Below are 18,782 nucleotides of genomic sequence, written 5' to 3'. Positions count from 1 at the left end.
AAATGTTTTGCTTTTAATTGCAATTTTTTTCTCTCTGAATTGTGGATTTGGATATAACATCATGTAAAATGATAACACAATTTGATCAAGTGTGTCCATTTGTTTCTCATTGAAATACCTTTTATTGTACCTCCATACTATACTTAGTTTTTAAATTAATTGTTATTATTATGTTATTTTATAAGAATTAAATGGACACAACTGTAAGTGCAACAGCAAAGCACGGTGAAATGCGACATTAAAAAGATAGAAAGACATAACAAATATTAAAATGTAATATATTTATTTACAAATTTAAAGTCCAATTAAATACATACAAATACGTCAACAGTTTGAAATAAACAGAATGACAGACTTAAAATAATATTTAATATATTTATTTAGAAATAGAAAACAGACATCCAATACATTTATAAACATGTAATAAGAAGAAATACATAGAATCACAGACATAACATATAATAATAATGACAATAATAATAATAATAATACACAATAATAATAAATAGTAACACATAATATCAATCATAATAATACATAACACCTAATTATCAATCATAATAATACATAATAACAAACAATAATACATTACACATAATAATACATAATAACAAACAATAATACATTACACATAATAATACATAATAACAAACAATAATACATTACACATAATAATACATAATAACAAACAATAATACATTACACATAATAATACATAATAAACAATAATACATAACACATAATTATCAATCATAACAATACATAATAAATATAAATAATAAATATATATATAATAATAAATAATAAATATATATATAATAATAGATGAAATGCTAATTAATTGCCATGGAAAATATAAGTAATTTTAAGCCCAAGTGACAACAAACCCTCCCTCAAGCGGAATAACTCATAATAATAATGTAACCAGGCAACGATCAGTGTCTAATGGGCCTAAAGAAGAGAGCAAGTGCTCTTTAAAGGAAGCCAGTGTGTCCTCCTCTCTCCTTGGATACAGCTAAGATGGCCACCTGCGTTCTTCCCCGTCGTTCTTCTGCGCTCTTCCATTTCCGACATCGGTAATCACCCATTGTCGTCTGCGCTCTCCCCCGTCGTTCGTTCTGCACTCTTACCTGTTTGGTCGTTGTAGCTCTCCCCCGTAGTTTCGGCGCTCTCCCCCGTAGTTTTGGCGCTCCCCCGTAATTTTTTCTCCCTCCCCCATAGTTTCAGCGCTCTTGTAATTTCAGCCCTCCCCCCTTAGTTTTGGCGCTCAACCCCATCGGACTTGGCGCTCTCCCCCTTTAATATCTCCGTCTCTTGACACACCTGGGCTCCTCCTCCCCCTCTGGAGGATCCCCAGGGCGTCGCTTTCTCTTCCCGGTGCTCAGAGACGAGCCTTCTGTGGGATAAAAACGTTTACAAGTTTTTAAAACCTCCAGACAAATTACTGATTTGTAGTGTATACAGGACAGTAGTGGAAAGTACATTTACTCAAGTACTGTACTTAAGTACACATTAAGGTACTTCATGTTGTACAACTTTATACTTCTACTCTACTGTATTTTAGCAAATATTATACTTTTTACTCATCTACATTTATTTTATTGACAAATTGACTAGATACTTTTAAAAATTACGATTTTGCAATACTTAGGAAAAACATTTAAAATATGATTATTTGGTATCGATATATCGAATATATTTAAGTAACTCAAGGCTGGTGAACTGAACATTTATTGGCAGCAATTTAACTTCACAGTCCCAGCTTCTTAAATGGGAAAGTTTGCTGCTTTTGCTTTAAAATATTAAACAAATATTTAACATTATAGGGAGGCTGTGGCGCAGTGGACTATGGTGTTCGGATCAGGGTGAGCACAGGTTCAAACCCCACTGCAGTCAGCATGTCGTTGTGTCCCTGAGACACTTCACCCCAAAGTGCTCCTGTGGGGATTGTCCTCAGTATTGAGTATGATGTAATAATGTTCTGCAATGAGTTCATTTACTCCTAACACTTTAAGTACATTTTCCTAATCGTACTTAAATTCTACCTGAGGACGATTCTCGATGCGGTACTTTTACTTGAAATGTAGTACATCTAAATTAATACTTTTACTCAAGTAAAGAATCTGAATACTTTTCCCACCTCTGAAACAGGACAAGGTTAATCAATTGAATACATCTCAAAGATGAGCTTACGTGTGGTTGTCTCCTCCTCTTCCAGGCTCGTCTTCCTCTTCTTCCTCTCCGGAGAGCCGCTGCGTTCATTTCTGCACAGAAGAAACTTGTTTGAATCTCTTGACTTTTAACAGTGATTTAATAAATCGTTACAAACTGATAACTTAACACCTACTTTGACTCGATGTGGGACGCTAAGAAAGTGTCCCACGTCCGCTTTCTCCCGCGTTTTCTTTCCGCTTCTTCAGAATCATCAAGCTTCCTTTTCTTCCTCTCCGGTGAGGAATTGATTTGCTTTCTGCATTTTAAAGACATTTTTATTTTAACCTCATGAATTCTTACAGTGAGTTCTAAAACAGTACAGACAAAGAGAATAACACCTACCTTAATCCAGAGGCTACAAAAGTATCCCACGTCCGCTTTGTCCCGCGTTTTCTTTCGGCCTCAGAATCATCAAGCTTCCTTTTCTTCCTCTCCGGTGAGGAATTGATTTGCTTTCTGCATTTTAAGAAGGTTTTTTTTTGTAAGTGTCTAATGACGATAAAGGTTTCTATTCTATTCAAACAGTACAGACAAATATAACAACCCCTACTTTGACTCGATGTGGGACGCTAAGAAAGTGTCCCATGTCCGCTTTGTCCCGCGTTTTCTTTCGGCCTCAGAATCATCAAGCTTCCTTTTCTTCCTCTCCGGTGAGGAATTGATTTGCTTTCTGCATTTTAAAGACATTTTTATTTTAACCTCATTAATTCTTACAGTGAGTTCTAAAACAGTACAGACAAAGAGAATAACACCTACCTTAATCCAGAGGCTACAAAAGTGTCCCACGTCCGCTTTCTCCCGCGTTCTCTTTCGGCCTCAGAATCATCAAGCTTCCTTTTCTTCCTCTCCGGTGAGGAATTGATTTGCTTTCTGCATTTTAAGAAGGTTTTTTTTGGTAAGTGTCTAATGACGATAAAGGTTTCTATTCTATTCAAACAGTACAGACAAATATAATAACACCTACTTTGCCTCGATGTGGGACGCTAAGAAAGTGTCCCACGTCCGCTTTCTCCCGCGTTTTCTTTCGGCCTCAGAATCATCAAGCTTCCTTTTCTTCCTCTCCGGTGAGGAATTGATTTGCTTTCTGCATTTTAAAGACATTTTTATTTTAACCTCATTAATTCTTACAGTGAGTTCTAAAACAGTACAGACAAAGAGAATAACACCTACCTTAATCCAGAGGCTACAAAAGTGTCCCACGTCCGCTTTCTCCCGCGTTTTCTTTCGGCCTCAGAATCATCAAGCTTCCTTTTCTTCCTCTCCGGTGAGGAATTGATTTGCTTTCTGCATTTTAAGAAGGTTTTTTTTTGTAAGCGTATCATGACGATAAAGGTTTCTATTCTATTCAAACAGTACAGACAAATATAATAACACCTACTTTGACTCGATGTGGGACGCTAAGAAAGTGTCCCATGTCCGCTTTGTCCCGCGTTTTCTTTCCGCTTCTTCAGAATCATCAAGCTTCCTTTTCTTCCTCTCCGGTGAGGAATTGATTTGCTTTCTGCATTTTAAGAAGGTTTTTTTTGTCAGTGTATCATGACGATAAAGGTTTCTATTCTATTCAAACAGTACAGACAAATATAATAACACCTACTTTGACTCGATGTGGGACGCTAAGAAAGTGTCCCATGTCCGCTTTGTCCCGCGTTTTCTTTCGGCCTCAGAATCATCAAGCTTCCTTTTCTTCCTCTCCGGTGAGGAATTGATTTGCTTTCTGCATTTTAAGAAGGTTTTTTTTTGTAAGCGTATCATGACGATAAAGGTTTCTATTCTATTCAAACAGTACAGACAAATATAATAACACCTACTTTGACTCGATGTGGGACGCTAAGAAAGTGTCCCATGTCCGCTTTGTCCCGCGTTTTCTTTCCGCTTCTTCAGAATCATCAAGCTTCCTTTTCTTCCTCTCCGGTGAGGAATTGATTTGCTTTCTGCATTTTAAGAAGGTTTTTTTTTGTCAGTGTATCATGACGATAAAGGTTTCTATTCTATTCAAACAGTACAGACAAATATAATAACACCTACTTTGACTCGATGTGGGACGCTAAGAAAGTGTCCCATGTCCGCTTTGTCCCGCGTTTTCTTTCGGCCTCAGAATCATCAAGCTTCCTTTTCTTCCTCTCCGGTGAGGAATTGATTTGCTTTCTGCATTTTAAGAAGGTTTTTTTTTGTAAGCGTATCATGACGATAAAGGTTTCTATTCTATTCAAACAGTACAGACAAATATAATAACACCTACTTTGACTCGATGTGGGACGCTAAGAAAGTGTCCCATGTCCGCTTTCTCCCGCGTTTTATTTCGGCCTCAGAATCATCCCATTTGATTTTCTTGCTCTCCGGTGAGCCCTTGACTCGCTTTCTGCATTTTAAAAGACATTATTATTTTAACCTCATTAATTCTTACAGTGAGTTCTAAAACAGTACGGACAAAGAGAATAACACCTACCTTAATCCAGAGGCTACAAAAGTGTCCCACGTCCGCTTTCTCCCGCGTTTTATTTCGGCCACACGGATCGTAGGCTCTGGATAAAAGGAACAAAGCAAAGGTCAATCAAAAAACGGATAAAATGAATCACCAGATTCTTAGATTCATCCTCCTGTGAAACATCCCCTCTTAGTTTCAGATTTAAGATATCTGTTGCACCAGCTGTGTGTAAGTATAAAATACTCATTATTATTTATGAACAGTTGTGTTTTGCCTACTTTTTGGTGCCTGGATGATTTCTGTGTTCCTGCTCTCGCTCGATGGTCTGTCTCTCCCCGAGCTGCTGCATTGACAAAAAAACGGGTTTTAATATCTCCAATTATAACTGAACATATCATATAATATAACAAAATAATTATTGCGTTAATTCTTTTCTTTAAACAATATTTAGAAATGTTGTGTTAAGATATGCAAACAAGGCATTATATCCTTTCAAATTAGCCAGTTTGTCTACATTTTCTTGAACAAAAATCTTTCATTATTAAGTAAAACCAAAACATATTAAATTCAAAGGTTTAACTAAAGGAATATCCATTAGTATCTCTACATAAATCAGAACACACTGTCTAAAGCCATACAATAAATCACATTTTTGATCAATAAACTACACAAACATCTGTAAAAACTTTCTAGAAAATGGCTTTTAAAGATGTGTAAAGTAAAAATGTATGTCCAGACGTTTTGCAAGACACTGCAGGAAACAATATTTGTTGTATTACAAGATGTGTAAATATACAAACAAATGCATTTATATGAAGTAAATGAAACACTTCTGTGTGTAATGTGCACGTTTTCTCTCTACTACACTGATAGAAGACATGTAATAGAAGACATGTCCTAACATGGACCTGTGTGTGTACATAAAGATATTCTGTCCTACAACACTTACCTGTAGTCACCGCGGGGTTTTCTCCTCGATGATTTCCTCAGCGCCTTCCTCCCGGTTCTCTCTTGTTGGCAGGGTGGAGCCGCAGTGCTAACCTGCAGTGGCGGGGACACAGGCTTTACAGCAACAGGCGATTGAGGAGGGGGTTGTTGTTGTTGTTGTTGTTGACTCTCTTCATCGTTTATGGAGAGGCTGTCCGATACCTGGGACGAGATGCCCAGGATGAGGGGGTGTTCTTGGGTCCTGAACCAGGCGGGGGGGCCCTCTGCTCCGCTGATGGAGGGCGACAGGTTCATCTGACCCCCGTCAAAGCCCCCACTCTGATCCAGGCAGACCTCCATCTTTTCACAGCTGGATTTCACGCTGAAAAGAAGAAGAAAAAACATTGTTCAAACCAACGTTCCGAATCAGGATGTTACTCCCCTTTACAGTACTGACAGTTAGTCTTGTTTGCATGTATTTCAGTTATTTCTGAACTATTGTGTCACTTGCACTATTTTATCTTTACGTCTTCAGTTTGTTGCAGTGTCAAAGAAGCCGTGGATTTAGGATTTGAGTTCTCAGAACTACACTTTTACTATTGTGCAGACGACAATCAAGTCTTTTAAATCGCATCGGAATCAAAAGTAAATAATAAGATAATGCATTAGACCCGATCTCTCTTTCTTGTTGCAGATATGTTAAAACAGTTGTAATGAGGACTCACTAGAAGCTGTTCTGGTGGTTTTGAGCGAGGTGGTTCAAGGTGATGAAGGGATGCTGAAGAAGCTCGCTGGGGGAAATCCTCCGATCGATGTCCAGGTGAAGCATCTTCTTCAGCAGATCCAGGAACTCCTGCCGGTCTTCGGTTTCTGCCGCGGTGTCTTCGTCCAACAGGTGGCGGGCGGGTTTTAACTGAACCAGAACAAACCAGGAACATTATAGTTAAACCTCTATTCATCTCGGTGGATCATGGAAACAGATTTACGGCAGATGTTCTCAGCTCGTTTTCAAATAGTATTTCCTACCTTCATTATATCATTCAGCGAGTTGAATTGTCCGGCGCTTGTGTTGGTTTCTCCAGACTGCTGAACGTTTTAAAGATAAATTATATAGGATTAGGTAACCTGTCTCAAGAGGAAATTAAAAACAGTAAGATATTTTAAAGCAACTCAGTGCAGGTACCTTCAATCTCCAACGACGTCTCCTGTCCTTCCTTCTACAATTGAAAAACCACGCGTTTTGACGCCTCTGTACATGAGACGAGCCGGAGGATGACCCTGAGTCTGCACGATATGTCGCAGCTGTTGACAAAACACAAAAAAAGTCAGTTACACTTACATCAATATTAGGATTTTCTTTAACAGTTTCACTACAAATATCATAGAAGTGCTTCAGAAAAGTTTACAAAAAGCCAACGTTTTACGCAGTTACAGTATCTCCCTTTTTAAAGAGGCCCTACTTTGTTTTGCATTTTATGGTGAAATACACACATTTGCTCTCTTGCACCGAGGCACAGATCGATACGTCTCTGATGTCTGCGCATAAAGTATATTTCTATAACCAGAAAGTGATTAGCTTAGCTTAGCATAAGTCTGGATCATGCAAAAAAAAGTTACACTATAAAACCACGGATAGTCCCTCCCAGATCAGCTGAGATCTGCCCCTTCCACCGAGGTCTTCAAAACCGGCCTTAAGACCCTCTTCTTTCGGCAGGCCTTCGAATAAACTTTGAGCACGGTACACCTGGAGTACTGCCATTTTTATCGCTATCTCCGACTTTTATTTTTGTACTCTATTTTATATTTTATTTTTTGATTTCTTATTATTACAATTATTTGTCTTTTATTATCTCAAAGCGTATCAGTATCCCTTGTTGTGAAGCACTTCGAGATTTGTCTTGGCAGATGAGAAGCGCTATATAAATTAAATATATTATTATTATTATTATTATAGTTGCTTTTACATTCTGAGCATCAAAGTGCCTCGGTGCGTGCTATATTAAAGATGAAGACATTTGAACCCTCAGCTACAGAGTCTGTTCTTCATGCACCGCCATTTTGATGTGGCATTGATGTGGTACGATGCAGGGAAGAACTACAAACTACTTAGGCTTGGATTTCTCTCGTTAGTCGGGTCATGCTCTCTGAATGCCTTGTTCTATTAGCTTGTATCGCAAACTAACTACATTTGTAACCGCGGAAATAGCAAATGAGAAAAGTGTTTCTTAATTAACGACTTTCACTATCAACACTGATTTGGACTCCAACATAAAAGGTGGAGGATTTTAAGTAAAAAGTGTTAGTTAGTGAGAGAGCAAGGCTAGCGGTTTGTAGCGGCGGTCAGTCTTTATGCTAAGCTAAGCTACTGGATAATAAACACACACATTTGAGCGTGGTATTGATCTAACTCCTGGACAGAAAGTGAAATAAATGTTTCTTAAAGATACTGTTTGAGCCACCACGACTAATATACGGTGTGTATCCTACTGTTTATCCCTTCTACATAATAAAGCTTCAGTCTTGTTACACCCACCATTTCGTGATCGGTGTCACCAGGGTACAGCACAGTGCCCGTGAACAGCTCCGCGGCGATGCAGCCCAGAGACCACATGTCGATGGCTGACGTTATGGGGAATCCTAGGATAATCTCCGGAGACCTTAGAAAAGACAAATAAACATATATCGTTTTAGTTTTGAGTAATTTCATAATTTAGTTTGCTATTTAACTTCTTAAATATTAAAGGTCCCCTATTGTACAGTTTCTCATCAATACATCACAGGTCTCAGATATACACAGAGCCTGTCTCTGATTGGCTAGAACACCAAACAGATCATTGCACCATTACCCATAATCCCCTCTGTTTCAGCCCTGTTTCCAAAGTGCTGATTCTCTGTCTGTTACTTTAGATGAAAATAAGGAGCCCCTCCCCACGCCCCTCTGAGAGAGATCTGGTTACAAAGAACTCAATGGTGCTCTAGGAGGAGATGCAGGTGATAAGGGGGGGGGGGGGTTACCTTGGTTGCTGATTGGCTAATGGTTACTCAAGACAACACATCGTTATGACATCACAAAGTGGCAAAAATCGGATCAGCTCATTTTCAGACAGGTTTTTATAGAAATGGATCAAAAAGAGAGAGAATCTTTGTTCCTGAAACTTTCAGAGTCTCTTTCCACAGAGGGGACACATGTTGATGTAGAAGAGACATGAATAAGAGGGGACACGTGTTGATGTAGAAGAGACATGAAGAAGAGGGGACACGTGTTGATGTAGAAGAGACATGAAGAAGAGGGGACACATGTTGATGTAGAAGAGACATGAATAAGAGGGGACACGTGTTGATGTAGAAGAGACATGAAGAAGAGGGGACACGTGTTGATGTAGAAGAGACATGAAGAAGAGGGGACACATGCTGATGTAGAAGAGACATGAAGAAGAGGGGACACATGTTGATGTAGAAGAGACATGAAGAAGAGGGGACACATGTTGATGTAGAAAAGACATGGAGAAGAGGGGACACATGTTGATGTAGAAGAGACATGAAGAAGATGGGACACGTGTTGATGTAGAAGAGACATGGAGAAGAGGGGACACATGTTGATGTAGAAGAGACATGAAGAAGATGGGACACGTGTTGATGTAGAAGAGACATGAAGAAGAGGGGACACATGTTGATGTAGAAGAGACATGAAGAAGAGGGGACACATGTTGATGTAGAAGAGACATGAAGAAGAGGGGACACATGTTGATGTAGAAGAGACATGAAGAAGAGGGGACACATGTTGATGTAGAAGAGACATGAAGAAGAGGGGACACATGTTGATATAGAAGAGACATGAAGAAGAGGGGACACATGTTGATGTAGAAGAGACATGAAGAAGAGGGGACACATGTTGATGTAGAAGAGACATGAAGAAGAGGGGACACATGTTGATGTAGAAGAGACATGAAGAAGAGGGGACACATGTTGATGTAGAAGAGACATGAAGAAGAGGGGACACATGTTGATGTAGAAGAGACATGAAGCAGAGGGGACACATGTTGATGTAGAAGAGACATGAAGAAGAGGGGACACATGTTGATGTAGAAGAGACATGAAGAAGAGGGGACACATGTTGATGTAGAAGAGACATGAAGAAGAGGGGACACATGTTGATGCAGAAGAGACATGAAGAAGAGGGGACACATGTTGATGAAGAAGAGACATGAAGAAGAGGGGACACATGTTGATGTAGAAGAGACATGAAGAAGAGGGGACACATGTTGATGTAGAAGAGACATGAAGAAGAGGGGACACATGTTGATGTAGAAGAGACATGAAGAAGAGGGGACACATGTTGATGTAGAAGAGACATGAAGAAGAGGGGACACATGTTGATGTAGAAGAGACATGAAGAAGAGGGGACACATGTTGATGTAGAAGAGACATGAAGAAGAGGGGACACATGTTGATGTAGAAGAGACATGAAGAAGAGGGGACACATGTTGATGTAGAAGAGACATGAAGAAGAGGGGACACATGTTGATGTAGAAGAGACATGAAGAAGAGGGGACACATGTTGATGTAGAAGAGACATGAAGAAGAGGGGACACATGTTGATGTAGAAGAGACATGAAGAAGAGGGGACACATGTTGATGCAGAAGAGACATGAAGAAGAGGGGACACATGTGATGTAGAAGAGACATGAAGAAGAGGGGACACATGTTGATGTAGAAGAGACATGAAGAAGAGGGGACACATGTTGATGCAGAAGAGACATGAAGAAGAGGGGACACATGTTGATGCAGAAGAGACATGAAGAAGAGGGGACACATGTTGATGAGAAGAAGAGGGGACACATGTTGATGTAGAAGAGACATGAAGAAGAGGGGACACATGTTGATGTAGAAGAGACATGAAGAAGAGGGGACACATGTTGATGTAGAAGAGACATGAAGAAGAGGGGACACATGTTGATGCAGAAGAGACATGAAGAAGAGGGGACACATGTTGATGTAGAAGAGACATGAAGAAGAGGGGACACATGTTGATGTAGAAGAGACATGAAGAAGAGGGGACACATGTTGATGTAGAAGAGACATGAAGAAGAGGGGACACATGTTGATGTAGAAGAGACATGAAGAAGAGGGGACACATGTTGATGTAGAAGAGACATGAAGAAGAGGGGACACATGTTGATGCAGAAGAGACATGAAGAAGAGGGGACACATGTTGATGCAGAAGAGACATGAAGAAGAAGGGACACATGTTGATGTATAAGAGACATGAAGAAGAGGGGACACATGTTGATGTAGAAGAGACATGAAGAAGAGGGGACACATGTTGATGTAGAAGAGACATGAAGAAGAGGGGACACATGTTGATGTAGAAGAGACATGAAGAAGAGGGGACACATGTTGATGTAGAAGAGACATGAAGAAGAGGGGACACATGTTGATGTAGAAGAGACATGGAGAAGAGGGGACACATGTTGATGTAGAAGAGAGATGAAGAAGAGGGGACACATGTTGATGAAGAAGAGACATGAAGAAGAGGGGACACATGTTGATGTAGAAGATACATGAAGAAGAGGGGACACATGTTGATGTAGAAGAGACATGAAGAAGAGGGGACACATGTTGATGAAGAAGAGACATGAAGAAGAGGGGACACATGTTGATGAAGAAGAGACATGAAGAAGAGGGGACACATGTTGATGTAGAAGAGACATGAAGAAGAGGGACACATGTTGATGAAGAAGAGACATGAAGAAGAGGGGACACATGTTGATGTAGAAGAGACATGAAGAAGAGGGGACACATGGTGATGTAGAAGAGACATGAAGAAGAGGGGACACATGTTGATGTAGAAGAGACATGAAGAAGAGGGGACACATGGTGATGTAGAAGAGACATGAAGAAGAGGGGACACATGTAGATGTAGAAGAGACATGGAGAAGAGGGGACACATGGTGATGCAGAAGAGACATGAAGAAGAGGGGACACATGTTGATGTAGAAGAGACATGAAGAAGAGGGGACACATGTTGATGAAGAAGAGACATGAAGAAGAGGGGACACATGTGGATGTAGAAGAGACATGAAGAAGAGGGGACACATGTTGATGAAGAAGAGACATGAAGAAGAGGGGACACATGTTGATGAAGAAGATACATGAAGAAGAGGGGACACATGTTGATGTAGAAGAGACATGAAGAAGAGGGACACATGTTGATGAAGAAGAGACATGAAGAAGAGGGGACACATGTTGATGTAGAAGAGACATGAAGAAGAGGGACACATGTTGATGAGGAAGAGACATGAAGAAGAAGAAGAGACATGAAGAAGAGGGGACACATGTTGATGTAGAAGAGACATGAAGAAGAGGGGACACATGTTGATGAAGAAGAGACATGAAGAAGAGGGGACACATGTTGATGTAGAAGAGACATGAAGAAGAGGGGACACATGTTGATGTAGAAGAGACATGAAGAAGAGGGGACACATGTTGATGTAGAAGAGACATGGAGAAGAGGGGACACATGTTGATGTAGAAGAGACATGAAGAAGAGGGGACACATGTTGATGTAGAAGAGACATGGAGAAGAGGGGACACATGTTGATGTAGAAGAGACATGAAGAAGAGGGGACACATGTTGATGTAGAAGAGACATGAAGAAGAGGGGACACATGTTGATGTAGAAGAGACATGAAGAAGAGGGGACACATGTTGATGTAGAAGAGACATGAAGAAGAGGGGACACATGTTGATGTAGAAGAGACATGAAGAAGAGGGGACACATGTTGATGTAGAAGAGACATGAAGAAGAGGGGACACATGTTGATGTAGAAGAGACATGAAGAAGAGGGGACACATGTTGATGTAGAAGAGACATGGAGAAGAGGGGACACATGTTGATGTAGAAGAGACATGGAGAAGAGGGGACACATGTTGATGTAGAAGAGACATGAAGAAGAGGGGACACATGTTGATGTAGAAGAGACATGAAGAAGAGGGGACACATGTTGATGTAGAAGAGACATGAAGAAGAGGGGACACATGTTGATGTAGAAGAGACATGAAGAAGAGGGGACACATGTTGATGTAGAAGAGACATGAAGAAGAGGGGACACATGTTGATGTAGAAGAGACATGGAGAAGAGGGGACACATGTTGATGTAGAAGAGACATGGAGAAGAGGGGACACATGTTGATGTAGAAGAGACATGAAGAAGAGGGGACACATGTTGATGTAGAAGAGACATGGAGAAGAGGGGACACATGTTGATGTAGAAGAGACATGAAGAAGAGGGGACACATGTTGATGTAGAAGAGACATGGAGAAGAGGGGACACATGTTGATGTAGAAGAGACATGAAGAAGAGGGGACACATGTTGATGTAGAAGAGACATGAAGAAGAGGGGACACATGTTGATGTAGAAGAGACATGAAGAAGAGGGGACACATGTTGATGTAGAAGAGACATGAAGAAGAGGGGACACATGTTGATGTAGAAGAGACATGGAGAAGAGGGGACACATGTTGATGTAGAAGAGACATGAAGAAGAGGGGACACATGTTGATGTAGAAGAGACATGGAGAAGAGGGGACACATGTTGATGTAGAAGAGACATGAAGAAGAGGGGACACATGTTGATGTAGAAGAGACATGAAGAAGAGGGGACACATGTTGATGTAGAAGAGACATGAAGAAGAGGGGACACATGTTGATGTAGAAGAGACATGAAGAAGAGGGGACACATGTTGATGTAGAAGAGACATGAAGAAGAGGGGACACATGTTGATGTAGAAGAGACATGAAGAAGAGGGGACACATGTTGATGCAGAAGAGACATGGAGAAGAGGGGACACATGTTGATGTAGAAGAGACATGAAGAAGAGGGGACACATGTTGATGTAGAAGAGACATGAAGAAGAGGGGACACATGTTGATGTAGAAGAGACATGAAGAAGAGGGGACACATGTTGATGTAGAAGAGACATGAAGAAGAGGGGACATATGTTGATGTAGAAGAGACATGAAGAAGAGGGGACACATGTTGATGTAGAAGAGACATGGAGAAGAGGGGACACATGTTGATGTAGAAGAGACATGAAGAAGAGGGGACACATGTTGATGTAGAAGAGACATGAAGAAGAGGGGACACATGTTGATGTAGAAGAGACATGAAGAAGAGGGGACACATGTTGATGTAGAAGAGACATGGAGAAGAGGGGACACATGTTGATGTAGAAGAGACATGAAGAAGAGGGGACACATGTTGATGTAGAAGAGACATGAAGAAGAGGGGACACATGTTGATGTAGAAGAGACATGAAGAAGAGGGGACACATGTTGATGCAGAAGAGACATGAAGAAGAGGGGACACATGTTGATGTAGAAGAGACATGAAGAAGAGGGGACACATGTTGATGCAGAAGAGACATGAAGAAGAGGGGACACATGTTGATGTAGAAGAGACATGAAGAAGAGGGGACACATGTTGATGCAGAAGAGACATGGAGAAGAGGGGACACATGTTGATGTAGAAGAGACATGAAGAAGAGGGACACATGTTGATGTAGAAGAGACATGGAGAAGAGGGGACACATGTTGATGTAGAAGAGACATGAAGAAGAGGGGACACATGTTGATGTAGAAGAGACATGGAGAAGAGGGGACACATGTTGATGCAGAAGAGACATGAAGAAGAGGGGACACATGTTGATGTAGAAGAGACATGAAGAAGAGGGGACACATGTTGATGCAGAAGAGACATGGAGAAGAGGGGACACATGTTGATGTAGAAGAGACATGAAGAAGAGGGGACACATGTTGATGCAGAAGAGACATGAAGAAGAGGGGACACATGTTGATGTAGAAGAGACATGAAAGAAGAGGGGACACATGTTGATGCAGAAGAGACATGGAGAAGAGGGGACACATGTTGATGTAGAAGAGACATGAAGAAGAGGGGACACATGTTGATGTAGAAGAGACATAATAGGTGACCCCCCCGCTGCCGGCCTCTCACCTGTAATTCTGTGTCTGCATGTAGTCGCCCAGCTCAGACTTAGCGGCATGACACGCCACGCCGAAGTCGATGACCTTGATTCTCCACGGCTGCTTCCTGTGGTCCAGCAGCATGATGTTCTCCGGCTTCAGGTCCGTGTGCACGACTCCCAGACCCTGGAGCAGCTGCAGCGTTACGGACACCTGAAATATAAGATCACGAATCAGTCTTTATGCTAAGCTAAGCTACTGGATAATAAACACACATTTGAGCGTGGTATCGATCTAACTCCTGGAAAGAAAGTGAAATTAAATGTTAAAGATATTGTTTAAGCCACCACGACTAATATAACATGTTTGCATAATTGTGTGCGTGTGTATCCCTTCTACATAATAAACTAAAGTTTTGCAGTATTGCTACATCCACCATTTTGTATAATCAGTTGCAAAAATGTTGCTTAATTCTTTCAGGCAGGATATTTCTCATCAGTTCTGTGGAAATGTTCAGTTGTTTTTCTTTATAGATGTGTCCGTGGAGCATCGAGCGTACCTGGTACAGGATGGGGCGGATTTCGTCCAGCTCCAGCGAGCGGCGAGGCTTCTGGTAGAGGAACTCAAACAGACTCATGTCCAGGATCTCCAACTCCAGACAGACGTGTCCGCCGGACACAAACACATCGTTGAACGTCACAAAGTTAAACCTGTCGGAGTCAAACGCTCTGAGCTCTTCCATTATCTCCATCTGGGGAACAAACGACTGCATGTTGAGAAAATATATCTTCACGGGGCAAGATGAAATACAGTTAACATGATGATGGACGTCCATTTGAAGTATTAATAACATAAGAAGTAGAGACATCGTTACGTCTACTTAGAAGGTCATTAGTAAGGTTTTTATCCATTCTTCTTTAAGTATATTAACTTGATTTCCAATTGTCATGCCCATTTTATACATTGCTTTTACAAGATCCTCCCCTTTATCGTTAACTATTGCAACTCTAATGAGTAGGAATAAGTGACAATCTTTATTTCTCGATGTTTTCTGATGTTTTTTAGCAGGATATTTGGGGTTTTATCCACAGAAATACCCCAAAAAGCACATTATCTCCAGGTTTTTGAAGTTCAATTAGTATTTATTTCACTTTTAGTTGTGTTAAAGTATTAAATAATAATCTTCCACATATATTACTCCCAAGAATAAGATGTATTTTGAATGTTTCTGCTCTTTACTTCCCAGTAGGTTGATGATATAATGCAGAAAGCTAACTTGATGGCTGATCACAACCAAATCAATTTAGTTGTTTGTACGAAGCCATGAGTCAGACATCTTAAGCCTGCATGTTATCTATTAATAAGTAAAGAAATGGGAATTGGGGAAACCATGGATGTGATCAGAGTTGTTCCCTACCTCATTCTTTGCCTCTGGTGTTAGGTCCTTTCCCTTCGCGATCTTCACAGCCACCGTCCTGTTGGTGGCCATCTTTAAGCACTTTACTACCTTCCCAAAGGTGCCCTCCCCCAAAACGGACTGGATCATGTATTGGGAGGAGGGGGAGTTGAGGACACCCAGGGGTTTGCACACTGCCCCTGAAGGAAAGCAGCATGAGGATGAGGAGGTGGAGGAGGAGGTGATCGTCTCTGCGTCAGGTGACGGAGTTGAGTTGGGGACTCGGTAAGACTACAGGAGGAAGAAGAAAGTGATTAACACATGAAGTCACATTTTGTCTCATTAAAAAAGTCTTTTGAACTATACAAAACTAAAATATATCAAAAAGTCAATACAAATATCGGCTGATTTCACAATTTGGACGATTCAATTCGCGCTTGAGCAATTTTTCTACTAGTTTGAACATCTCAAAATGACATTTTACTGCTTTTTTGATAAGAATAAACACATTATTTGTTCATTTATAAGCCTGAACTGGGATTCAAGATGGATTAACTCATCTTGTTAGTGAAATATATCAACTTATTGGTAAATATAAGCACTTTACTGAACACTTAATGTGATACAATGGGATTATAAGAATATATTTTAACATAAAAACTATTATTTTTACGTATTTACTACCAGATTTGATCAACTCACCATGTTGTCACTCGCGTTACTAATCGTGTTTGAACGTTTTGTTGAGATTAACAAAGTTGAAGTTTCTCCTGGTTGTGGTTTAACCCGACTGAACACAGAGTCCAGGTCCTGCCGGAAGCTTCCTTCTCCTGAACATTCCACGGCTTTGTTACATCACATTCCCAATGGAATCTTAGTTTGGAATGTTCCGGTTGTCATGGCATCGAATAATTCTAAATTAGAACGATGGTGGCTAAAGGTTTTGGAATGTTTATATCGCTGCTAACAAACAATAACATGACAATTAATAACTATTTGTAATTAATAACTGTGCGACTGTGGCTGCGAGGGAGTGCGTTTGTTTCCACCAGAAGGGTGTGGGTTCGATCCCAGCATTGTGTTTTTATATATGGTTTTTAAAGTGCAGAGCGTTCCTTCTAATGGACATTTGGTCCGTTGTTACGTGTTTGCCTCTGTCAGCCACCGTACAGGGATTGTAAATGAAGGAACTGTAAATTAAATATACATGCATAATAAGACGTACAACATATTTAACACTAGTTTAAAAACCTTAGATTTGTATACAATAAGACAGAGATGAGCCTGCGATTGTACAAATCTAGCACATTCGTGCTGAAACACAAATTATATTATTTTTAAGTTATTATTCATCTCTGAGCCGGAAAAAAATAAGATTTTAGGTGCATTATTGTTGTAAGTGTATTTTGTATTTAAGATAATTTAGTAATTGTCTTGCTAATGCTTTTAGACATCATTTTTGGTCCTTGTCCCTCACTGTACCTCGGATGGAGTGAGACAAAGGACAATGAAAGACAACGGCTCTGAGGAGGAGGAGGAGGAGGAGGAGGAGGAGGAGGAGGAAGGCAGCGTGGGAGGAGGGAGACGTCTTTGCGCGGCTCCTTCAAGCTCATGAACTGCTGGCCTACTTTAGCCTTCTCCATTTTTTATGACACACACACACACACACACACACACACACACACACACACACACACACACACACACACACACACACACACACACACACACACACACACACACACACACACACACACACACACACACACACACACACACACACACACACACACACACACACACACACACACACACACACACACACACACACACACACACACACACACACACACACACACACAATGAAAAGGTGCATGAACACACAAACAACCTGCAGTATTGACACATTAGAAGTGTTTTAGGGTGAGCTGTCTGTGCAGGTGTACTATATATATATATATATATATATATATTGATATATGTAGCCCATTGGTCAATACGGACATTTCAGAGGTTGTTAATACCCAATAGCACACGGCTGTTAAGCAGAATAGTGCCCATTGCTAAGGAGGGTCAAGAGAGAGAAGGAGAGAGGTACAGAGACAGAGCGCTGGACGTCAGAGAAATCACCAGAAGAAGGCAGACAGGAAGTAAACCCCAACAGGAACACGGTCAGGGCTCTGGGACTTATGTAGGACTTGTTCGTGGAAGAGAAACTGTGGACAGACTTGGATAGTTACAGAAAACATCGATAGGAGCTGCCGTTCATTTTAAGTTACGTTGATGTTGCAGTCCTTGGTACGCAGCGGAGCGGGGGATTGTTTCCTTTGCAGTAGCTCAATAAAATCATTTCGATTAATACTCAAGTCTTTGGTTTATTTAGTATGTGGCCGCGCACCGCCTCGCTGCACATTATCCCTTACATTTCTGATGTATATTAATTAAATATTCTATCAGTACTTTGTACATCCATTTACTCTCACTCAGGTGTGTACATTTTGATTAGCGTCTACCCAGTTCACGTTTAATCATACTTAACATCTGGGCTGCCAACTGGCCCCTACATTACGCACTACTGGCACAAAACAAAACAAGCCACCAGGGTGCTCTTTCTGGGAAGATATGAGGGAAACCATGACAAAGAAAAGAGATGCAGCTACAACAAATCTGGCAAAGTATTTACTAAAGTGTTAAACTGGTGGAGGGCAATTCCTAGCATGTTTTTGTGTCACATGCAAGACTTTGTTTATACGCTAACGGTTTCAATAGAAAGGTCATATGGGGATCATGTCAACATCTAAAGTGCCTCTCATCATCATGTCCTACATTGTCCCAC

At 40.7% G+C, this 18,782-nt stretch overlaps 2 protein-coding genes across 4 annotated transcripts; both read right to left on the bottom strand.

Moving 5' to 3' along the window:
* Positions 1 to 361: 361 nt before the first annotated feature.
* Positions 362 to 14,643, bottom strand: LOC117460789 (uncharacterized protein DDB_G0286299-like). 3 transcript variants are annotated; one of them, XM_034102349.2, is made up of 21 exons: positions 14,582 to 14,643; positions 8,100 to 8,223; positions 6,750 to 6,868; positions 6,593 to 6,652; positions 6,292 to 6,479; positions 5,589 to 5,948; positions 4,918 to 4,982; positions 4,661 to 4,736; positions 4,454 to 4,573; positions 4,240 to 4,359; positions 4,023 to 4,145; positions 3,809 to 3,928; positions 3,593 to 3,715; positions 3,385 to 3,498; positions 3,179 to 3,298; positions 2,971 to 3,084; positions 2,765 to 2,884; positions 2,557 to 2,670; positions 2,348 to 2,470; positions 2,194 to 2,264; positions 362 to 1,396 (listed from the first exon to the last, which is right to left on the bottom strand). In XM_034102349.2, the coding sequence occupies exons 4-21, from the start codon at positions 6,596 to 6,598 to the stop codon at positions 1,299 to 1,301; spliced, it is 2,175 nt and encodes a 724-aa protein (XP_033958240.2). In that variant the 5' UTR covers positions 6,599 to 6,652; positions 6,750 to 6,868; positions 8,100 to 8,223; positions 14,582 to 14,643; the 3' UTR covers positions 362 to 1,298. The 3 variants fall into 3 exon arrangements, with proteins under 3 accessions (XP_033958240.2, XP_033958241.2, XP_033958243.2); XM_034102350.2 differs by lacking the exon at positions 2,557 to 2,670; XM_034102352.2 differs by lacking the exon at positions 4,454 to 4,573.
* LOC139435415 (homeodomain-interacting protein kinase 1-like) lies at positions 6,752 to 16,747 on the bottom strand. The gene is made up of 6 exons (XM_071206085.1): positions 16,649 to 16,747; positions 15,968 to 16,237; positions 15,110 to 15,301; positions 14,582 to 14,763; positions 8,100 to 8,223; positions 6,752 to 6,868 (listed from the first exon to the last, which is right to left on the bottom strand). Exons 1-6 carry the CDS (start codon positions 16,649 to 16,651, stop codon positions 6,752 to 6,754), a joined length of 888 nt encoding a protein of 295 aa, XP_071062186.1. The 5' UTR covers positions 16,652 to 16,747.
* Positions 16,748 to 18,782: the final 2,035 nt, after the last annotated feature.

This window comes from Pseudochaenichthys georgianus, chromosome 16, assembly GCF_902827115.2.
Source record: "Pseudochaenichthys georgianus chromosome 16, fPseGeo1.2, whole genome shotgun sequence".
In the NCBI taxonomy this organism is placed as follows: Eukaryota; Metazoa; Chordata; class Actinopteri; order Perciformes; family Channichthyidae; genus Pseudochaenichthys; species Pseudochaenichthys georgianus.
This window is presented reverse-complemented; position numbering and strand designations above follow the sequence as displayed.